At 29.9% G+C, this 16,900-nt stretch overlaps 1 protein-coding gene across 1 annotated transcript; it reads left to right on the top strand.

The window, feature by feature from the left end:
- The first annotated feature begins 3,761 nt into the window (after positions 1 to 3,761).
- Positions 3,762 to 8,131, top strand: LOC115885029 (ubiquitin-conjugating enzyme E2 G1). Its single transcript, XM_030903772.1, has 5 exons — positions 3,762 to 3,840; positions 4,790 to 4,892; positions 4,975 to 5,072; positions 5,130 to 5,308; positions 7,514 to 8,131. Exons 1-5 carry the CDS (start codon positions 3,795 to 3,797, stop codon positions 7,595 to 7,597), a joined length of 510 nt encoding a protein of 169 aa, XP_030759632.1. The 5' UTR covers positions 3,762 to 3,794; the 3' UTR covers positions 7,598 to 8,131.
- Positions 8,132 to 16,900: the final 8,769 nt, after the last annotated feature.

Here is a 16,900-nt window from a genome sequence, read left to right as displayed (position 1 = left end):
CAGTATTTTGTAAATTACATTTTAATTTAAAAATTTGTTCTGTTCTTCTATTAATATTTATTTCATTTTTAATTTGTTCAGAATTTAAATTTTGTTCTCTCAGTGTATCTTCAATTTTAAATAAAGGTACCGTTTTAAAATTTGTTATCAATTTTCTATTTTTTAAATCAACTGTGCATTGATAATGTTCAAGGAAATCTGATCCTAAGATTCCGTCAAAGTCTATATCTAAGTTGTAAATAAAAACTTTGTGAGGATCATTTGTTTTAAAAGGAATTAAAGTAGACTGAGTTATTAATAATTTCTCGTTAGTAATTCCTTGAATTGAAATATTTTCTGGTATTCTTTGTGGATATTTTTTTAACTGTGTTTTCTTTAAAAATTGAAATTCCTGCACCTGTATCAATTAATATTTTGTATGTGTTTGTTATGTCATTAATGTAGTATAAACTTTTAATGTCTACAGTGAAAAAAGGTTTTAAGTAAATTTCTGTTCTTGGGATTGATTCGTATGGTTTAAATTCAAAGTTTGAAAATTCGTTTGAATTTCGTTTGTGTCCGTTTTCTGTGTATCCGGAGGATGGTTTTGGTCGGAACGCAAATGAAAATTTTGCTGTTGAGCATTATCGTAGTTTTGATAGTCATCATATTCTTGCTCAGAGTAATAATTTGAATAATCTTGAGAATTTGGAGAATTATCATAAAAGTAACCATTTGAAAAATTATCAGAATAATTTTCAGAATAATTATTTGAGTAATTATCAGAATAATTGTTTGAATATTCATTTGAATAATCATAAGTTGAATAATCTTGATTTATAAAATGTGCTCTGTGATTATTATTATTAAAATTAGGATTTCTTTGAATTACCGAAGGGCGTTGTTGAATTACTGAAGGGCGTTGTTGATTGTTTGAATTATTTTGTTGAAAATATGGTCTTTGATTAACATTTTGACTTTGTGTAAAATGTTGAGGTTGTCTTTGAAAATTATTGGTATTTTGGGGGTTAAAATGAGTATAATTATTATTATTCATTTGTCTTGCACGACATAAATCGTCTCTGGATAAATGTCCTAAACGTCCACAAGATGTACACTTTGGTGGTGACAAATTTGGTCTTTTAATAGGTTGATTTTGTGGAAATCTAACTGTATTCAATTTATTTTGTTTCTGATTTTCAAAATAAGAAAGTTGTAACTCTCTTCGAATACGAATTTGAGCTTCGATAATGTCTTTTGGATTACTAGCACGAATAATATGTCCTATACGTGGGTCTAATCCTGTTAATAATGTATTTAATGCCATAGATTCGATTAAACAAATTTGTGCTTGTTTTTCATTATTTGTTAAACTGGATTTTTGAATATTTGCATGCATTTTTGCATTAAGAACTTGCACTCTGTTTAAAAATATTAAAGGCGATTCATTTGGTAGTTGTTTAACTCTTTGTAGGTCTTGAATTAATGATGATAAATCTCTAGTATCACCAAAATGAGAATTTAAAAGTTGTTTAATTTCAAAATACGAAGATGGATTTCTAGAATTTATTAATTGGGCTGCTCTACCTCTTAGTTTATTTTTAATATGAATAACTAATAAGAGTTTCTGGTTACCGGTTGACATGCCAAAAGCACAATCACATGCATTTAGAAATGTTTGTAAAAATATTTGATCTCCGTCAAACTCTGGTATTATTGAAAATATTTCAGATAGTTTGTATGGTTCTATCTCTGGTTCATTATTCATTTCTGATTCAGACATTTTTATTTTTTATTTTTAGTAAATAATAATAACTAAAAAAAAATATTTTATTTTTTATTTATTTTATTTTTAGTAATCGATTAGCAGAATAATCGATTTATTTTAAACTTAATTAACTTAGTTAACTTAGTTAAGAGAATAACGAGGTTAAATTAAATTAAATTAAAATAACCCTTTGTTAAATAATCGTATAAGAAAATATCTTATTTTTTTTATTTTATAAACGTTTAAATAAATTCTTTTTCAAAATATTTTTTTTTTCAAAAAAAATAACACTAAAATAAAACGTAATGATTCGTTGTGTACTTACACTAATTTTCCAAAAACCATGCTTTTGTCTTGTTCTCAAAGGAGTTTTCTACCAGGGGTTTCACTAGGTGTTCCTAATCCGTAGATCTGCCTATGAGTGAGGACGCCAGATGTATTTTTGTCTTCTTTCTTGATTTTTCTTTCTTGATTTTTCTTAATTTTCTTTCTTGATTTTTCTTAATTTTCTTTCTTGATTTTTCGTAATTTCTTTCGCTTGAAGGATTGGAATCCACCGTTGGTAGTTAGAATACTCGTGTTCTACCGACGTTTTGTGAATATCCTACCGACTGCGCCAATTGTTAGATTTTATCTTTCACTTTTATTATTTTAAAAAAACATTAAAATACTTAAAAAACACTTTATTAATTTTTATAAAGATACAAAATTATTATATGAACTTCGATACGACACGGATACGAGTTGCGTTCGAGAGTTGTGCGTTGTGCGTTCGAGTTGTTCCTCCTGGGAAAGAGATCGGCTTAAATATTCTTAAAGTTGCTGAGTCTTCGCTTCCCATCATGGAACTGCGACTTGTTTACTGAAGAGACCATGGGAACATCGTAGTTGGAAAGATTCTCAAGAAACATAATATGATTGTTTATGAGTTATATTAGAACGAACTTATACGTTTAACTTTGGAATAAACAATGAATAACAATAAATAAGTATAAAGAGTAAATAAGGTCATTTGAAGGTTAAATATGGATATAACATATATATATATAATTATATATATATATATATATATATATATATATATATATATATATATATATATATATATATATATATATATATATATATATATATATATATATATATATATATATATATATATATTCTTATTATATATATATATATATATATATATATATTCTTATTACGATAAAAAACAATCTTATAAATAAAAATGTTCATTTTGATGAAACATGTAAGGTATATTTTTATTTAATTAAAGAATTATCAATTCGCATAAAAAAACAGAATATTATGAATAACACATGAATAACACTTATTCAAAGGAATAACACAATATTGTGACAGCTTAGTATATTAAAATTATTAGATATAGAATACAAAACCTCTAAAAAATTAAAAATAACCAAGTCACAAACATAAAATATCATAAAATTTTAATCACCTAGCCAGTAATCTTTTTCAAAACTTTGTAGAAAGTATGTTTTTCATTTCCTCTGTACGAGCGGTGTAAATAATTTTTTGACGCAATACTATATTTAAAGCCATATTTCCTCACTTTTCTAAAGCTCCAACTTATCTTTAACTTGTACGTCGATTAACTACATGTCATGTAGTTTATGTAGTTTTTAAGAGTAACATGTAGTTTTCCGAACCCTGACTCAGACACCACTCTAATGCTATGCCACTCTCCTTGCCCACTCTATAACATTTAATGCCCGTGGGTTTCGTCTGGAATTGACAGTTGTCAGTTATAGTATCACCCTCTATGGTACGGATAACCCTGGATAACCAAACTTTTAAACATAAAAGAAGCCTGCAAATTTTTTGATCTGTTGTTACTTTTAGTCGGTAGATGTCACCAGATTTTGACAGTTGTTAGCATGGAAACGAGCCATTTCGGAAATAACATATGTTTGTGATTCAATGCGGGCTGTCTGCAATCTCCACAAGAAAATAGACACCGGCCATCTTTTTAGAAAACAGTGTTTGATTAATATCCTTATCAAAATTAAATCAGTTATTAATGTCAGAACCACAGTCCGCCTTATTACTTAGAAAACAACTAGCAGGTTAGTAAAAATTTTATTGAGGAATAATGAAAACATCACAAAATGAACCCAAAAATGTCGATGGCTCTGATAATAAAAAGAATTCATTCTGCTTCGATCTTTTTTTGTCTGCTTGAACGTTTGATTTTAAAAATAGTTTTTTGAGCTTGTTTCAGAGAATAATAACTGTTTTCGCATACTTTTTGTACAGGGATTTTTTTGGTGGTTTTGTGGTAATCAATATTAATTTTTTTTTTATGAAAGCATTTCCTGATTTTGGTTTTGTCTCTAAATGTTCATATTAGCTAGAAATTATATTTGAAAACAAACACGTGAAATACTTGGAGATTCTCCAAATTAAGATTCTCTCGTTTTTTATAAGCTATACTTTCATTTGTGTCCAAAAGTTTTGCAACCTTCATTAGAAATTCTAATGTAACAAAATATCAGTATAATTGAGCAATATTTCCTGTAAGAAAGTTTTTTCACTTTACAAAGCTTATAAACCTTTTGTCTTTTTCCTAGCTTGGAAGAAAATTTTCGACCTTGAAGTTACTTTGTTTATATTTTCTTGTATATGTTAAAGTTTTTATATTAAGGTTATCTTAATAAGGCACCCAGCACCCCAACAGATTTTTATCATAATTAGTTTAGCTCTTTTGTAGTTCTTTGTATTTAGGAATTGGAATAATAGTATATACCTATTTTATTAAATTGAAAAATTGATCAAGAAATTAAATACGTTTATTTATAAACAACACAACAATGTGGTGTGGCGAAAAAACAAAATAAAAGGCTTATTTTAGTCTTATAAGCTTAAAATTAATCATAACTTTGTTAAATTGAGACTGCTAATGGGTCATTAACCTTAAATTTTTTGACATATGAAACTTATTTCAATTAAGTATCTTATTTATTAGAGATTAATAAGTTATTAGTATTTGTCAGTTATTGTTAAATTTGTTTTCAGAATTAAACAAGAACCCAGTTGAGGGTTTTTCTGCAGGCCTCATAGATGATAATGACATTTATAGATGGGAAGTTCTTATTATAGGTCCACCTGACACTTTGTAGTAAGTACTATACTGTACTATACCTACCTATTTAATTATAATTGTTAAATATGTACTAATTATTATTTATTTAAATTTATAGTGAAGGAGGTTTTTTCAAATGTCATCTCTACTTTCCGAAGGAATACCCTCTTAGACCACCGAAAATGAAATTTGTTACAGAAATATGGCATCCAAATAGTGAGTGATTGTATGTAAACGGTGATATTCAGTGTTTAATTAATAATACATTTTCAGTTGACAAAAATGGAGATGTATGTATATCAATTTTGCATGAACCAGGTGATGACAAATTTGGTTATGAAAAAGCCTCAGAAAGGTGGTTACCAGTTCACACTGTAGAAACTATTCTGATATCTGTAATATCAATGCTGGCAGATCCAAATGACGAGAGCCCAGCTAATGTTGATGCTGCAGTAAGTTAAATTTATTAAATACTAGGACTACAAATATTGATATCAAATTTACTACTATGCACAGACAGTTGTCTATTATTTTAATTCAAGTTTTTATTTTATTTTCTATATTCTTTGTATATTGTCTTTGTGAAAATCTCTGAGTTGTGATGAAAAAATTTTATGATTAAGCTAGATTTGCATGTTGAAACAATGATAATTGTAATGGAATATTATAAATATAAGAATTTTGTTTAACTCAAAGCAATATTATTCATTCTCAAATGTATTAAAAAGAGATAAAAGTTAGGTTGATTCACATTCCTTCTATACAGTGTTGCTGTATTTTACATCAAAATTTCAAACCGCGCAAGTAGGTGTTTAGGAATAATGTTGCATCTAGGGTTGGAACTTTATTTTTCACAATTAGTTACTCATTTTACTACAGCTGTAATAAATTCTTAAACAATTGTCTAATAGAAATGAGCATTATTGAATAGCTTAGATATATTATCTTTGTTTATTATTTTATTTCTCGTACAAACTGGCAACACTGTATGTCGCTTTTTATTTTGTCTCTCTGTCAACCGGTTGTATATATTTATCTCTATCGTAGGCATTAAAGTACAGACCACGAAAATAAAGTAACCAGGGCTAGTAGTTTGGTCAAAATTGTACCTACACATCACATTTTTTCAGCTATATACACTGATAGATGCAAAAAAACGCAACGAAGATAATTTTGGTCAAATTTAAAGTGTTATATTTTTGTTATTTTTAGCCCTATTTTCATGAATTTTTTAGCAAGCTGTATATAATTATATCAACTTTAATTTGTAAACACAGTTTTTTATAAACTTTAGTATTTGGCATGACATTATACAGAGTTAATCGAGGGGTTGTTTTTTTACCCTAACTTTGACACACCCTGTGCAATAATTTCGTGTGTAAATTTTCTTGAAATATAATTTTAGGGTCAGAACCATGTCTCCTGAGCATTTTGTTTTTGGATCATGTCAATACATGCCTTGGTTAATTTTTAAGAGCGAAATGAACTTTTTGCGAATGAAAACAATTTGCAATTTTTTCAATTATAATTTATTTTTCAAGTTTTTTTTTAATAAGACAAGGCAGCTTTGGTGATTATTGTGAACTATACAGGTTGTTAATTTGTTCATTACTCGCGGCAAGAGCTTTATGGTTGAAATATGGCAACCTCGGCCATATTGGACGAGTCGGCAGAAAAATCAATAATGCATGCGTTCTCAATAGGCAGTGTTGCCATTCTGTTCCCCTATAAGTAGCTGTCAAGTTAACAACCTGTATACCTGTATACTACATACTACTATGAACTGCCCATCGTGTTCGACGTTTGGGAAATGCTTGGCTGGAGGGTTAGAGGTCGCGAAGCATTACCAGCTTCATTAAATGAACTTCACTTGGTCCTTAAAGAAGAATGGGAAAACATAACGCAATATGATATATGCAGCCTCAATGACAGTATGATCGGACGTATACAGGCAATTATATCAGCCAGGCGAGGCAATACAAAGTATTAGAGTATTTTTTGCAATTTTTTTTTCTGGTTGTATACTTTAGTATTACAGATGTTTTCCTTAATATCGTTAGTTCTGTTATCGTTATTAATGTTTATTAAAACCAGGACTGTATCGTTAGTCCTTAACGTTTTTTTTTTAATTTTGTATAGAATATCCGATGCAGCGTAATATGACGTTACGACAATAGTCACCAAAACCATCTCATCTTTTTAAAAAATTACATCATAAGTAATGATAACTGAAAAAATTGCAAATTGATCGTCATCAGTTCATTCGCTCTTAAAAATTGACCAAAGCATGCATTGACGTGATCCAAAAAACAAAATGCTCAAGAGACATAGTTCTTACCGTAAAATTGTATTTTAGGAAAATTTACCACGAAATTATTGCACAGGGTATTTTAAAGTTAGGATAAAAAAAACAACCCCTCGATTAACCCTGTATAATATGTCAATTACTAAAGTTGACAAAAAACGAGTTTACGAATTAAAGTTGATATAATTAATATACAGTTTGCTAAAAAATCATGCAAATAGGGCTAAAAATAACAATAATATAACACTTTCAATTTTACCAAAAATATCTCTATTGCGTTTTTTGTGCATCTGAGTGTAATTTTGCATTTTGTACAATGTTTCTTTACTAATTTGATGATATAACTTTTCAGAAAGAATGGAGAGAATCGTACTCAGAATTCAAAAGGAAAGTGGCCAGGTGTGTTAGGAAATCACAAGAGCAAGAAGAGTGTTAGTAGTGCTTCTAATTTATTATAAAAATAATAACTTTTTTAAAAGCAGCCAATTGAGATAAAATATTTTTTTTAATCAATGCAAATTCTTCGTTGTTTTGAATTTGAAGAAAACTCGCGGTTTTCAAGACTTCGGTGGCACAGTTTGAAGAGATTGGTCGTGTATTCTTATGATAAGTATGTATAATTTAATATTCATATTTTTTATATACTAATTGTGATAAATACGTTAACCCGTAATATTTCTGTGAATAGTTTGACAACAGTTTTCAGAAACTTCTGCTGTGCACTGCTCTGTTCAAACTGTGGCCTATTATTTTAATATAATTTTTTGTTTTACCTCTTATTTTACAGTTTTGTTTTGTTTAGCTAAGTATCTTTAAATTAATAGTGAATTGGATTTTGATCCAGAACATTTCAATAGCCATTGCTAGTAACTAAATATAAAAATTACTTAAACATTTATTATTCTACACTCACCGGCAAAAAAAACCAGCCAGTAAAAACTAGTCCCAATTTCAAAGTTTTTTTCTCGCGAACCACTCATTAGATTTTGATGATTTTTTTTAAATTGTAAATTAATTCCTTCTTAACGGATGCTACGTCAGAAATTTCTATTCCGAATTTATTTTGAGCATATACAGGGCACAACAATAAGACGAAGTTTTTTGCCCGAACTTTGTATCACCCTGTAGGGTGCAGCTGCTGTTGTAGTTATTGTTTAATCAAATCATATTGTAGCCTCGTCTTTTGTGAGCATTTTATTTTTTTAATCATGACATTATCTCTGTTTGTATTGGAGATACGCTGCTTTGAAACAAACGTCTCGTAAAAAGATTTAGTCCATAACTCAATATCCCAATTCACATGTAAACGCGCAAACTGAAGACGTGCTCGACGATGTCTTGGAAGTAGTTGGGGTCCTGTGGCAGGCCTCCTTGCAGACAAGCTGTTTTCTTTCAGTCTTGGTCGGAGTGTTCTCTCACTGACTGAGTTCTACGCACGGCTTGTTGCAGATGTTGATTCCGAAACGCCGTAATTCTACGATTTCGTAAAGTACTCAGGATAATAAAGCGTCAATTGCATTTGTCTTCCATTTTTTTCCGGAACCCACTCGCCTGGTGAAATTTCTCGTTTCCATATACCGATTCCAGGCATCCTGGACTGTTGTTCGAGGTATACCTAGGGTATCGGACACATAACGTTGACTTCGGCCATCCTCAATTAAAGCCACAATAGGAGCAACATCCGTCACAGATAATGGCATTTTTTTAATTTGACAACCGTTGTTGTCATATGCAAATATTCATAAATCCCTTTTCGTCTATGTCGCCTTGATCATTTAGAGATAAAACTTTCTGCCTGCGAAGCATTTTTCCGAGACGTTCGTTGCAGCGTATCTCCAATACAAACAGAGATAATGTCGTGATTAAAAAAACAAAATACTCACAAATGATGAGGCTACAATGTGATTTGATTTAGCAATAGCTACTACAGCTGCTACACCCTACAGGGTGTTACAAGGTTTGGGCAAAAAACTTCGTCTCATTGTTGTGCCCTGTATATGCTCAAAATAAATTCGGAATAGAAATTTCTGACGTAGCACCCGTTAAGAAGGAATTAATTTACAATTTAAAAAAAAGTCATCAAAATTTAATGTGTAGCTCTCAAGAAATCCAACTTTGAAATTGGGACTAGTTTTTAGTGGCCGGTGAGTTTATAATTATTATGAAATCACAAAGAGAATATTATAGATTCGAAATTTAGTTTTGCAAGTCATAAATAATTAATTAAACTGAACTTTATGAAGTATCATATTTAATAGAATTTGATACTTAATAATCAGAATCATAATTTTAGCCAGATTGCAATGTATTTTATGTTAGTAGTTTTAATTTTCTTTTAGAAAAGGTGAATTTTTGTATATATTGCAGAACTTAACCAATTATTATAACATGAATATAGTAGTATAACAGCTCCAACCTTAATGGTTGGTTTTATTTTTTAAATATTTACATTTAATCTTAATCGTTATTTTGAGACAATCATAGACAGACGGCTTGTACATAAATAACATAATAGACAAGGACACTTGAATTATTATGCATACAAGACCAGTTTAAAGTTTGAAATTTTTAAATGGTAATTATGACAAGACCACAAGATTATTTGGGACACATGCAGTCAAAGGAGCCATCGCTTCTGTATATCTATTGGTCATAATATTCAGTAAAAATTTGCAAGGTTTATGACTGCTCTACCTTTTTTACAACTTTAATCCTTTATATTTAGTACGAGAGCTAGCAACGTCGGAAAAACAAGTATTTTAAGACGTCTGGTTCTTTGATATATCTTTTACTATGCTCTCTAGAACAGCATGCGGCCCGTCTTGCTGACGGTAAATGTTGCGTTCCCTACTGCGCATTGAAAGAAGATCCTATATTTTTATTAGTCCTTTAAATTCTAGTATTGAATATAAATCGAACATGTCTCCATGGCGCAGTGCGTAGAGTTTCCGACCACGAACCGATGATTCAGAGTTCGAATCCCGGTCAGGGCAAAGACTTTTTTTTATTTTATTTTCGTTTATATTCTGATAGTAAAGCATTAAATATTTGTTTTTTTTTTTTAAATTGTCAGAATTATTTAATACTTTACTATCAGAATATAAAGAAAATAAAATAAAAAAAGTCTTTGCCCAGACCCGGATTCGAACTCTGAATCATCGGCTCCTGGTCGGAAACTCTACGCACTGCGCTATGGAGACATGTTCGATTTATATTCAATACTAGAATTTATAGGACTAAATTAATAAAAAATATATATCTTCTTCCGATGCGCAGTAGTGAACGCAACGGGTATCCGCAGCCAGACGGGCCGCATGCTGTTCCAGAGAGCATAGTAAAAGATATATCAAAGAGCTAGAGATCTTAAAATACTTTCTCGAAAACGTTGCTGACTCTTAGACTAATTTCTTTATTGAAAACTTAAGTTTCTGTAACTACTGTTTTCATAATATGATGCAAGCAATTTGACTGCAACTTATTCAATTCGTTATAAGCGCACATAATGTAAATACAATGCAATAGTATAAATAACAAGCATGTTACCTTTAATATACAAAAAAAATACGTGATTTTGTATTTGTTAAAAGAATTGTCCTGGGTCAAAATCAAATAATATTTTTTTTTTCATTCATTAAAACATTTTAGAAAACAAAAATTAAAATGGTTTTTGTGAGCGCAATCCTATTTAAATTATAAAATAAGCTAGTTTTAAAATAAATACCGTTCTTTAAAGTTTCTGCTATCATTTATTTCTTTTTGTTGTCAACTAGATGGTCTAAATTTCTATTGATTTAAGGTGTAATATCATTATGACTTCAGTTACAATTTAACTTTTATTTTTTCTAAAAATCTGCAATACATCATAATTTAATTTTTTCACAAATCTAAATTATTTTCATCAAAACTCAAATGTGACTTATAATTATTTCTTTAATTTTTTTTAGAATTTAAACTTCTATATAACGACGATTTTAAATTAAGCCAGCTATAAATATTTCAATGAAATTTTCAATACGAATTGTCTGTTAAAGATCAAGGCTTCTTTGATAATACAACTTTTTATCTGGCAACATTTCTAAATATTTCAGACGATTTGACGTTCTCAAATTATTTAAAATTACCAATTTTTTACAGTATTTATCTCTTCCTGAGTTTATTTGTTAATGTTACTTGAGTTAAGTTTTTTTTAATCTAAGAAAATATATAGCCCTTTGGTTCCAAAATTTTTTATAGATGTCATCAATCCATTTATCATTTTTTAGTTTTCATTTTATAATCATTATTTGTCTATTATTTTAAAATTAATTTTATCAGTTGTAAATAGGGTTTCCAATTTTCTAGATCAGGATCCCGGGATAAGGACCTATAATAGATATTCATTGATTTAGTGTAGGTACGTACATATTTCTCTTGCCCTTAAGAACTTATATAGAGAAACAAAAATTACTTAAATATATTTAAAAAATTGTAATCTTACAAAGAAAGAAATAAGAACCAAGGGGTTAATAGATTCTTTTCTAGCAACACTAACATAATATGCACTTTTTACTATATCATCTTAAAATGTTTTTTTTCTGGCTTACAGTCATTGGATGTCTGAATGAATAATATTACTAAAATTGTACAAATTATACTATACGATTGAAAAAAACGGCGTCGGAGTTGGCTTAGACTAATGTAATCGATCGTCATTTCCAAGCCAACATGACTTTTTTCAACCATAGAGTATTCTCTATCATACAAAATCATAAATTTCTATTAAATTTGGAGGACATATTTTCTAATACGTTTTAATATAATTTTAACAGATTTGTTTTCCATATTATCTATGATTTTTCTAGGAAAGAACCTATATCCAACTAAAGTCATCGATATTACAAACTCACAAGTTAGATTATTTTTTATAATTTCGTTAGATTGTTGAATAGACATCAGTTACATTATCTTTATCGGCCATGTTGACATTACAATACTTTGTTAACGATTTTTAATTAATTATTTCTGATTTAGGCTGCATAAAAGACTAATTTCTATCAAAATGCGGTGGCCAAATGAACTCTTATAAGTTTCACATTTAACTACTTTGTTGATTGTGATAATTTCCTTATTTTGTTATTATTTTTATACCATTCAACGAGCTTTTTGTACACCTTTGTTAGAAGAACTTATCTTACAGTTCATTTTTTTTAAATTAGTAATTTGGATAATTCAAGATGTGTTCCCTAATTTTATTTTATGTTTTAAATACCTAATATTAATTTATATTATAGTTCTAAAACAGCAATAGATATCCCTATAATTACATACTGTTTTATTTGTAGTTAGCACTGTCCTAAAAAAGCAACATATTTTGATATCAATTAAATGTTTAGTTACGTAATCGAGGGCGCGATTTTTAAATTCATTGTTGCCAACCATGGAGATATTCGGCGCGGGACTGACTAACTGAATTTCGCGCTGAGGATTCAGGTGGTAGCTCTGCTGTAAAAGAATGTCAAGTTGCCACATATATTTTATTATTAATAATATTACAAAAATCAACAGTAGCATATTTATTTATTTCCTGACATTAGAGAGATATCGGTAAACCGAATAGCGTCATGCAGTATTTACGCGTACCTTATTTTGACAGTTACAATATGCGCGAGTCAATTTTTAACGCAACGCCCGCTAATAACGTTACCACCTAACGTAATTTGCGGATCAATTACACCACGCTATTTCTAAATAACGTTTAAAAATTGCTTAAATGGGCATGTACGGGTATTTAACAACCGGGGCCGGCCGGCGAGATCTTTTATTTTAGGTTATGTTTGAATTGTTTTGAATTATTACTTTAGTTTTATTAGGTAATTTGATATTTAAGTAGCTGAGATTAGTTTTAATTAAATAAATATGGCCCAAAATATGGATTCCACCTCTTCCAATATTAAAGAACCTATAAAGAGGCTTAGGTTTACAGCAGATGACGACTTAGCCCTTCTAAGAGAATTTGTTGCCCTAAACCCACTGGCAGACGTTGAACAATAAAGCACTGGAAATAAGCACTTTAGCCCTTTAGTTTTAAAATATCTAGTAAAGAAAACAATTTCAAAGTTTTAAATTCAAAGTTAGGTTAAGTTTAAATAGCGGACTGTAGCGGACGCGACGCGAATAGAATTCTTTCCGATCCGATATCTATAAATGAGGAGAGTTAATACCACCTCACGTAAAGGAGCTGGCGTTATTAACGTCCATGCACGCTATTCGGTTTACCCTTTGGTTTACCGATATCTCTATTGTCATTCATTTTGACACTTTAGTTTTGTATTACGCGTTTTTGGTTTAAATAAATAGTGTTGTGATACTTTAATTTTTTTTATAATTGAAAAAAATGCAAATTCATTATGATCAGTTCATTTCGCTGTTAAAAATTAACCAAAGCATGTATTGACATGAATCAAAAAACAAAATGCTCAGGAGTCGTGGTTCTGACCGTAAAATTATATTTTAGAAAAATTTACACAAAATTATTGCACAGGGTGTTTTAAAGTTAGAGTAAAAAAACAATCCCTCGATTAACCCTGTATAATATGCCAAATACTAAAGTTTATAAAAAACTTAGTTTACGAATTAAAGTTAATATAATTATATACAGTTTGCTAAAAGAATCATGAAAATAGGGCTAAAAATAACAAAAATACAATAACACTTTAAATTTGATCAAAAATTTCTCTGTTGCGTTTTTTTTGCATCTGAGTGTATAGTTTACTACATTTAATTTTGAATAAGTTTTACTTTTAAAAACGTTTAGTTAGGTATCATATAAAATTGAGAGAAACGAATTTGTTAACATTAACACACCTTCCATCTGTTCTACCTAAAATATACAAATATACTGGCACAGTTAGGCGCGTAAATTTTTGGATTTCTTGGAAATTTAAAAACGAAAGTTCTCACAACAACTTTGATGTTAAACGAACTTTTGCAAATCGCAGGAATATATAGTAAGATTCTTATAGATGTCTATTAGAAAATGTTATAAATTAGGTAAACAAAATTAGGACTAAAATAGGTAAATTAAATTATATAAATAATAGTTATTTTTATACAAGACTAAAAAAACAGACAGAAAAGGTTGAATTAATTTCGGGAAACGATAATGCAATTTTATCGTCGTGTATAAAACAATATTTTATACCATAGCGAGTTACGTTTTAAAAAATATTCAGAAATTATTATTTCAAGAAATTTACTACGAGTAAAAAAAATATAGTACTGGGTTGGCGTTGTTTTCTATGTAATTTGACAAATAAATAAAGCTATCTCTTTAGTTGTCAGTTTTGAGTCGATATTTTTTAATTCTCTTTCGTGTCGATTGCTGATTGAATTTGAACCAGAAATGGCTCAAAACGAAATAAGTAAATTTCCAACATTATTCAGGCTGAGGCGACAAACGCCATATCCAAACTACTTTCATTTAAATCCCGAATAACTTATGAAAAGGAATACAAAAATTTTCAAAAATGGAAGCAATTAAAGAAGAAATAAAATTTTTAACCTATCCTCGCTGTTAAAGTATCATTTAATCTACCCTTGCGGTTAAAGTACTATGTGGTACTATTTTATCGACTATTTTCACTATTTTTGATAGATATAAGGCAATTTTAACAGTTGCTATGGAAAAAAACTATTTTTATCACTGGAAAAAAAGTGCAGTATATTTGTACTTTATAAGCTTTGTTCGGGTTCTTGTTATTACCGATTCTGAACCGTCCTAGAACTCTGCAGCGCATGCGCAAATGAAATAATAATGTCTTCATATTTCCTTCTGCGCATACGCATCACAGCTCTAGGACGGTTCAGAATCGGTAATAAGAAAACCCCGAAGTAAGCTATAATAGCTTTGTTCGGGTTCTTGTTATTACCGATTCTGAACCGTCCTAGAACTGTGATGCGTATGCGCAGAAGGAAATATGAAGAAATTATTTCATTTGCGCATGCGCTGCAGAGTTCTAGGACGGTTCAGAATCGGTAATAACAAGAACCCGAACAAAGCTAATGTATTTTCCGCCCCAACCCATCGGAACCCCCCCTCCCGTACATATATATTTGAAATTTGCCTAAAATAAGATATCGAATAATTCTATTGTTGTTGGCTGACCGGGAAAATAAGTACTTAAAATCTTCACTGACCTCCTGGACTAAAAGAAAATTGTAATAAATCGAAAAAAAAGTAAGTTTTTAACGACCTCTAGCTTCCAAACAACTTGCCAAGTACATAAATATTGGTGTACTTGCCAAGTACATGAGTCGTCCACCTTTAGAGATACTATTGCTGGATACGTATTTGTTAGAAAACAATTTTTATTTTAATTCCATTGTTCAAAATACGTTGCGCCATCTATATGAGAAATGTTAAAGGATATATGTAGAGTGACAGTTCATTGTAAGCAAATCTCTATAACCTATGTTTCATTAGTTTTAGTTTGTTTTTATTCATCTTTTACTTTGTTTAAATAAATAGTTAAAGCAAAAACTCCAGATTTAGTTTCCACACCCAATAGTATTGAACACCGTTTTTATATATTTTTATCAAATTTGAAACTATGAAAACGTAGGAATTTAAAACTGTGAAAAGGTATGTGTAAAATTCTGAAGAAAACTAAAAAATTGGCGCCGGGAGGCACCTCTATAGCCGCCCATACTAAAGTATGTTAATAAAAAGTTTGGTAGGCAGTTCTTTTAGTTTCATAGTAAATAAGGAATTTTTCCATTTTTTTTATCTGAAAAACTGCGACTTTGACTGATTTTGAGGTTATTACAAATTTTGTTGCAAATATTATTCCTAATCTTAAATTGAAAACCGCGTTTCGCTAGCTACTGTAGTTTTGGAGTTACGATTTTTTTAAATTTTTAACCCCCTCCCATACCCCCTTAACAATCCCCCATCCCCTCCAAAAACTAATGGCCAGATTCTCGGGTGCCACAGTATCTTTATGCCAAATTTGGTTAAAATCGGTTTAGCGGTTTTTGAGTTATCGTGTTACAGACAGACAGACAGACACCATGAAAATATTTTGTATTTAGGTCATTTATGACCCAAATAACTCATTTTGAGTGAAATTAAAAAAACTTTTTTTTTGCCGATCTTAATAGCCTACCATACCTGTTGGTATGGTCGGCTAAAAATGAAAATTTACAAGGAATTTACCTAGGGAGTGATCTGACTGACTCAGATATTGCTGAACCAATAATGAACTTAAAGCCGGACTCTGACGATTCGAGTACTTAGCAAGTACAACAATATTTGCGTACTTGGCAAGTATACCATCTTTGTAAAGAACATTATTTTCATTTGTAATCAACAAGCTTGACGCTCACGCGACGCGACGTGTGACAAATAATTGCACAAGGAAACCACTCACACAAAATGTATATGCCAATAACAAAGTATATGCCAATAACAAACCTTTGCAAGTACACGAGTCGTCTGAGTCCGGCATTAGAGAGAGAACACGTTTTCAGTGAGATTGACGAGTACATTATTCATACTTTTCGGTAGAAGTGGAAGCTAGTTCTACTCTTGTTAATTTTCACTGAAAAATAAAAAAAACTGAAGTGTCAGAACGTATTATTTTCGTTCAGTTTTTCAAGTTTTTCGGAAATATTGAAAGAATTGTCTTCAATAACGAATTCTTTCAATATACTTTCACTAGCACCTCATTGATTTCTTGCTAATATCCACAACTAATATGCT

Source organism: Sitophilus oryzae, unplaced genomic scaffold (genome assembly GCF_002938485.1).
Source record: "Sitophilus oryzae breed Bouriz unplaced genomic scaffold, Soryzae_2.0 scaffold_359_pilon_pilon, whole genome shotgun sequence".
Taxonomy (NCBI): domain Eukaryota; kingdom Metazoa; phylum Arthropoda; class Insecta; order Coleoptera; family Curculionidae; genus Sitophilus; species Sitophilus oryzae.
Note: the sequence above shows the minus strand (reverse complement) of the source record. Positions and strands in the feature narration are given on the sequence as shown.

Excerpts from the sequence above, each read along its gene's own strand:
- LOC115885029 (XM_030903772.1), top strand. The coding sequence starts at position 3,795 with ATGTCAGAACCACAGTCCGCCTTATTACTTAGAAAACAACTAGCAG. Across the intron at positions 5,073-5,129 it reads AGAAATATGGCATCCAAATA|TTGACAAAAATGGAGATGTA; the intron begins GTGAGTGATTGT and ends ATACATTTTCAG. Across the intron at positions 5,309-7,513 it reads CAGCTAATGTTGATGCTGCA|AAAGAATGGAGAGAATCGTA; the intron begins GTAAGTTAAATT and ends ATAACTTTTCAG.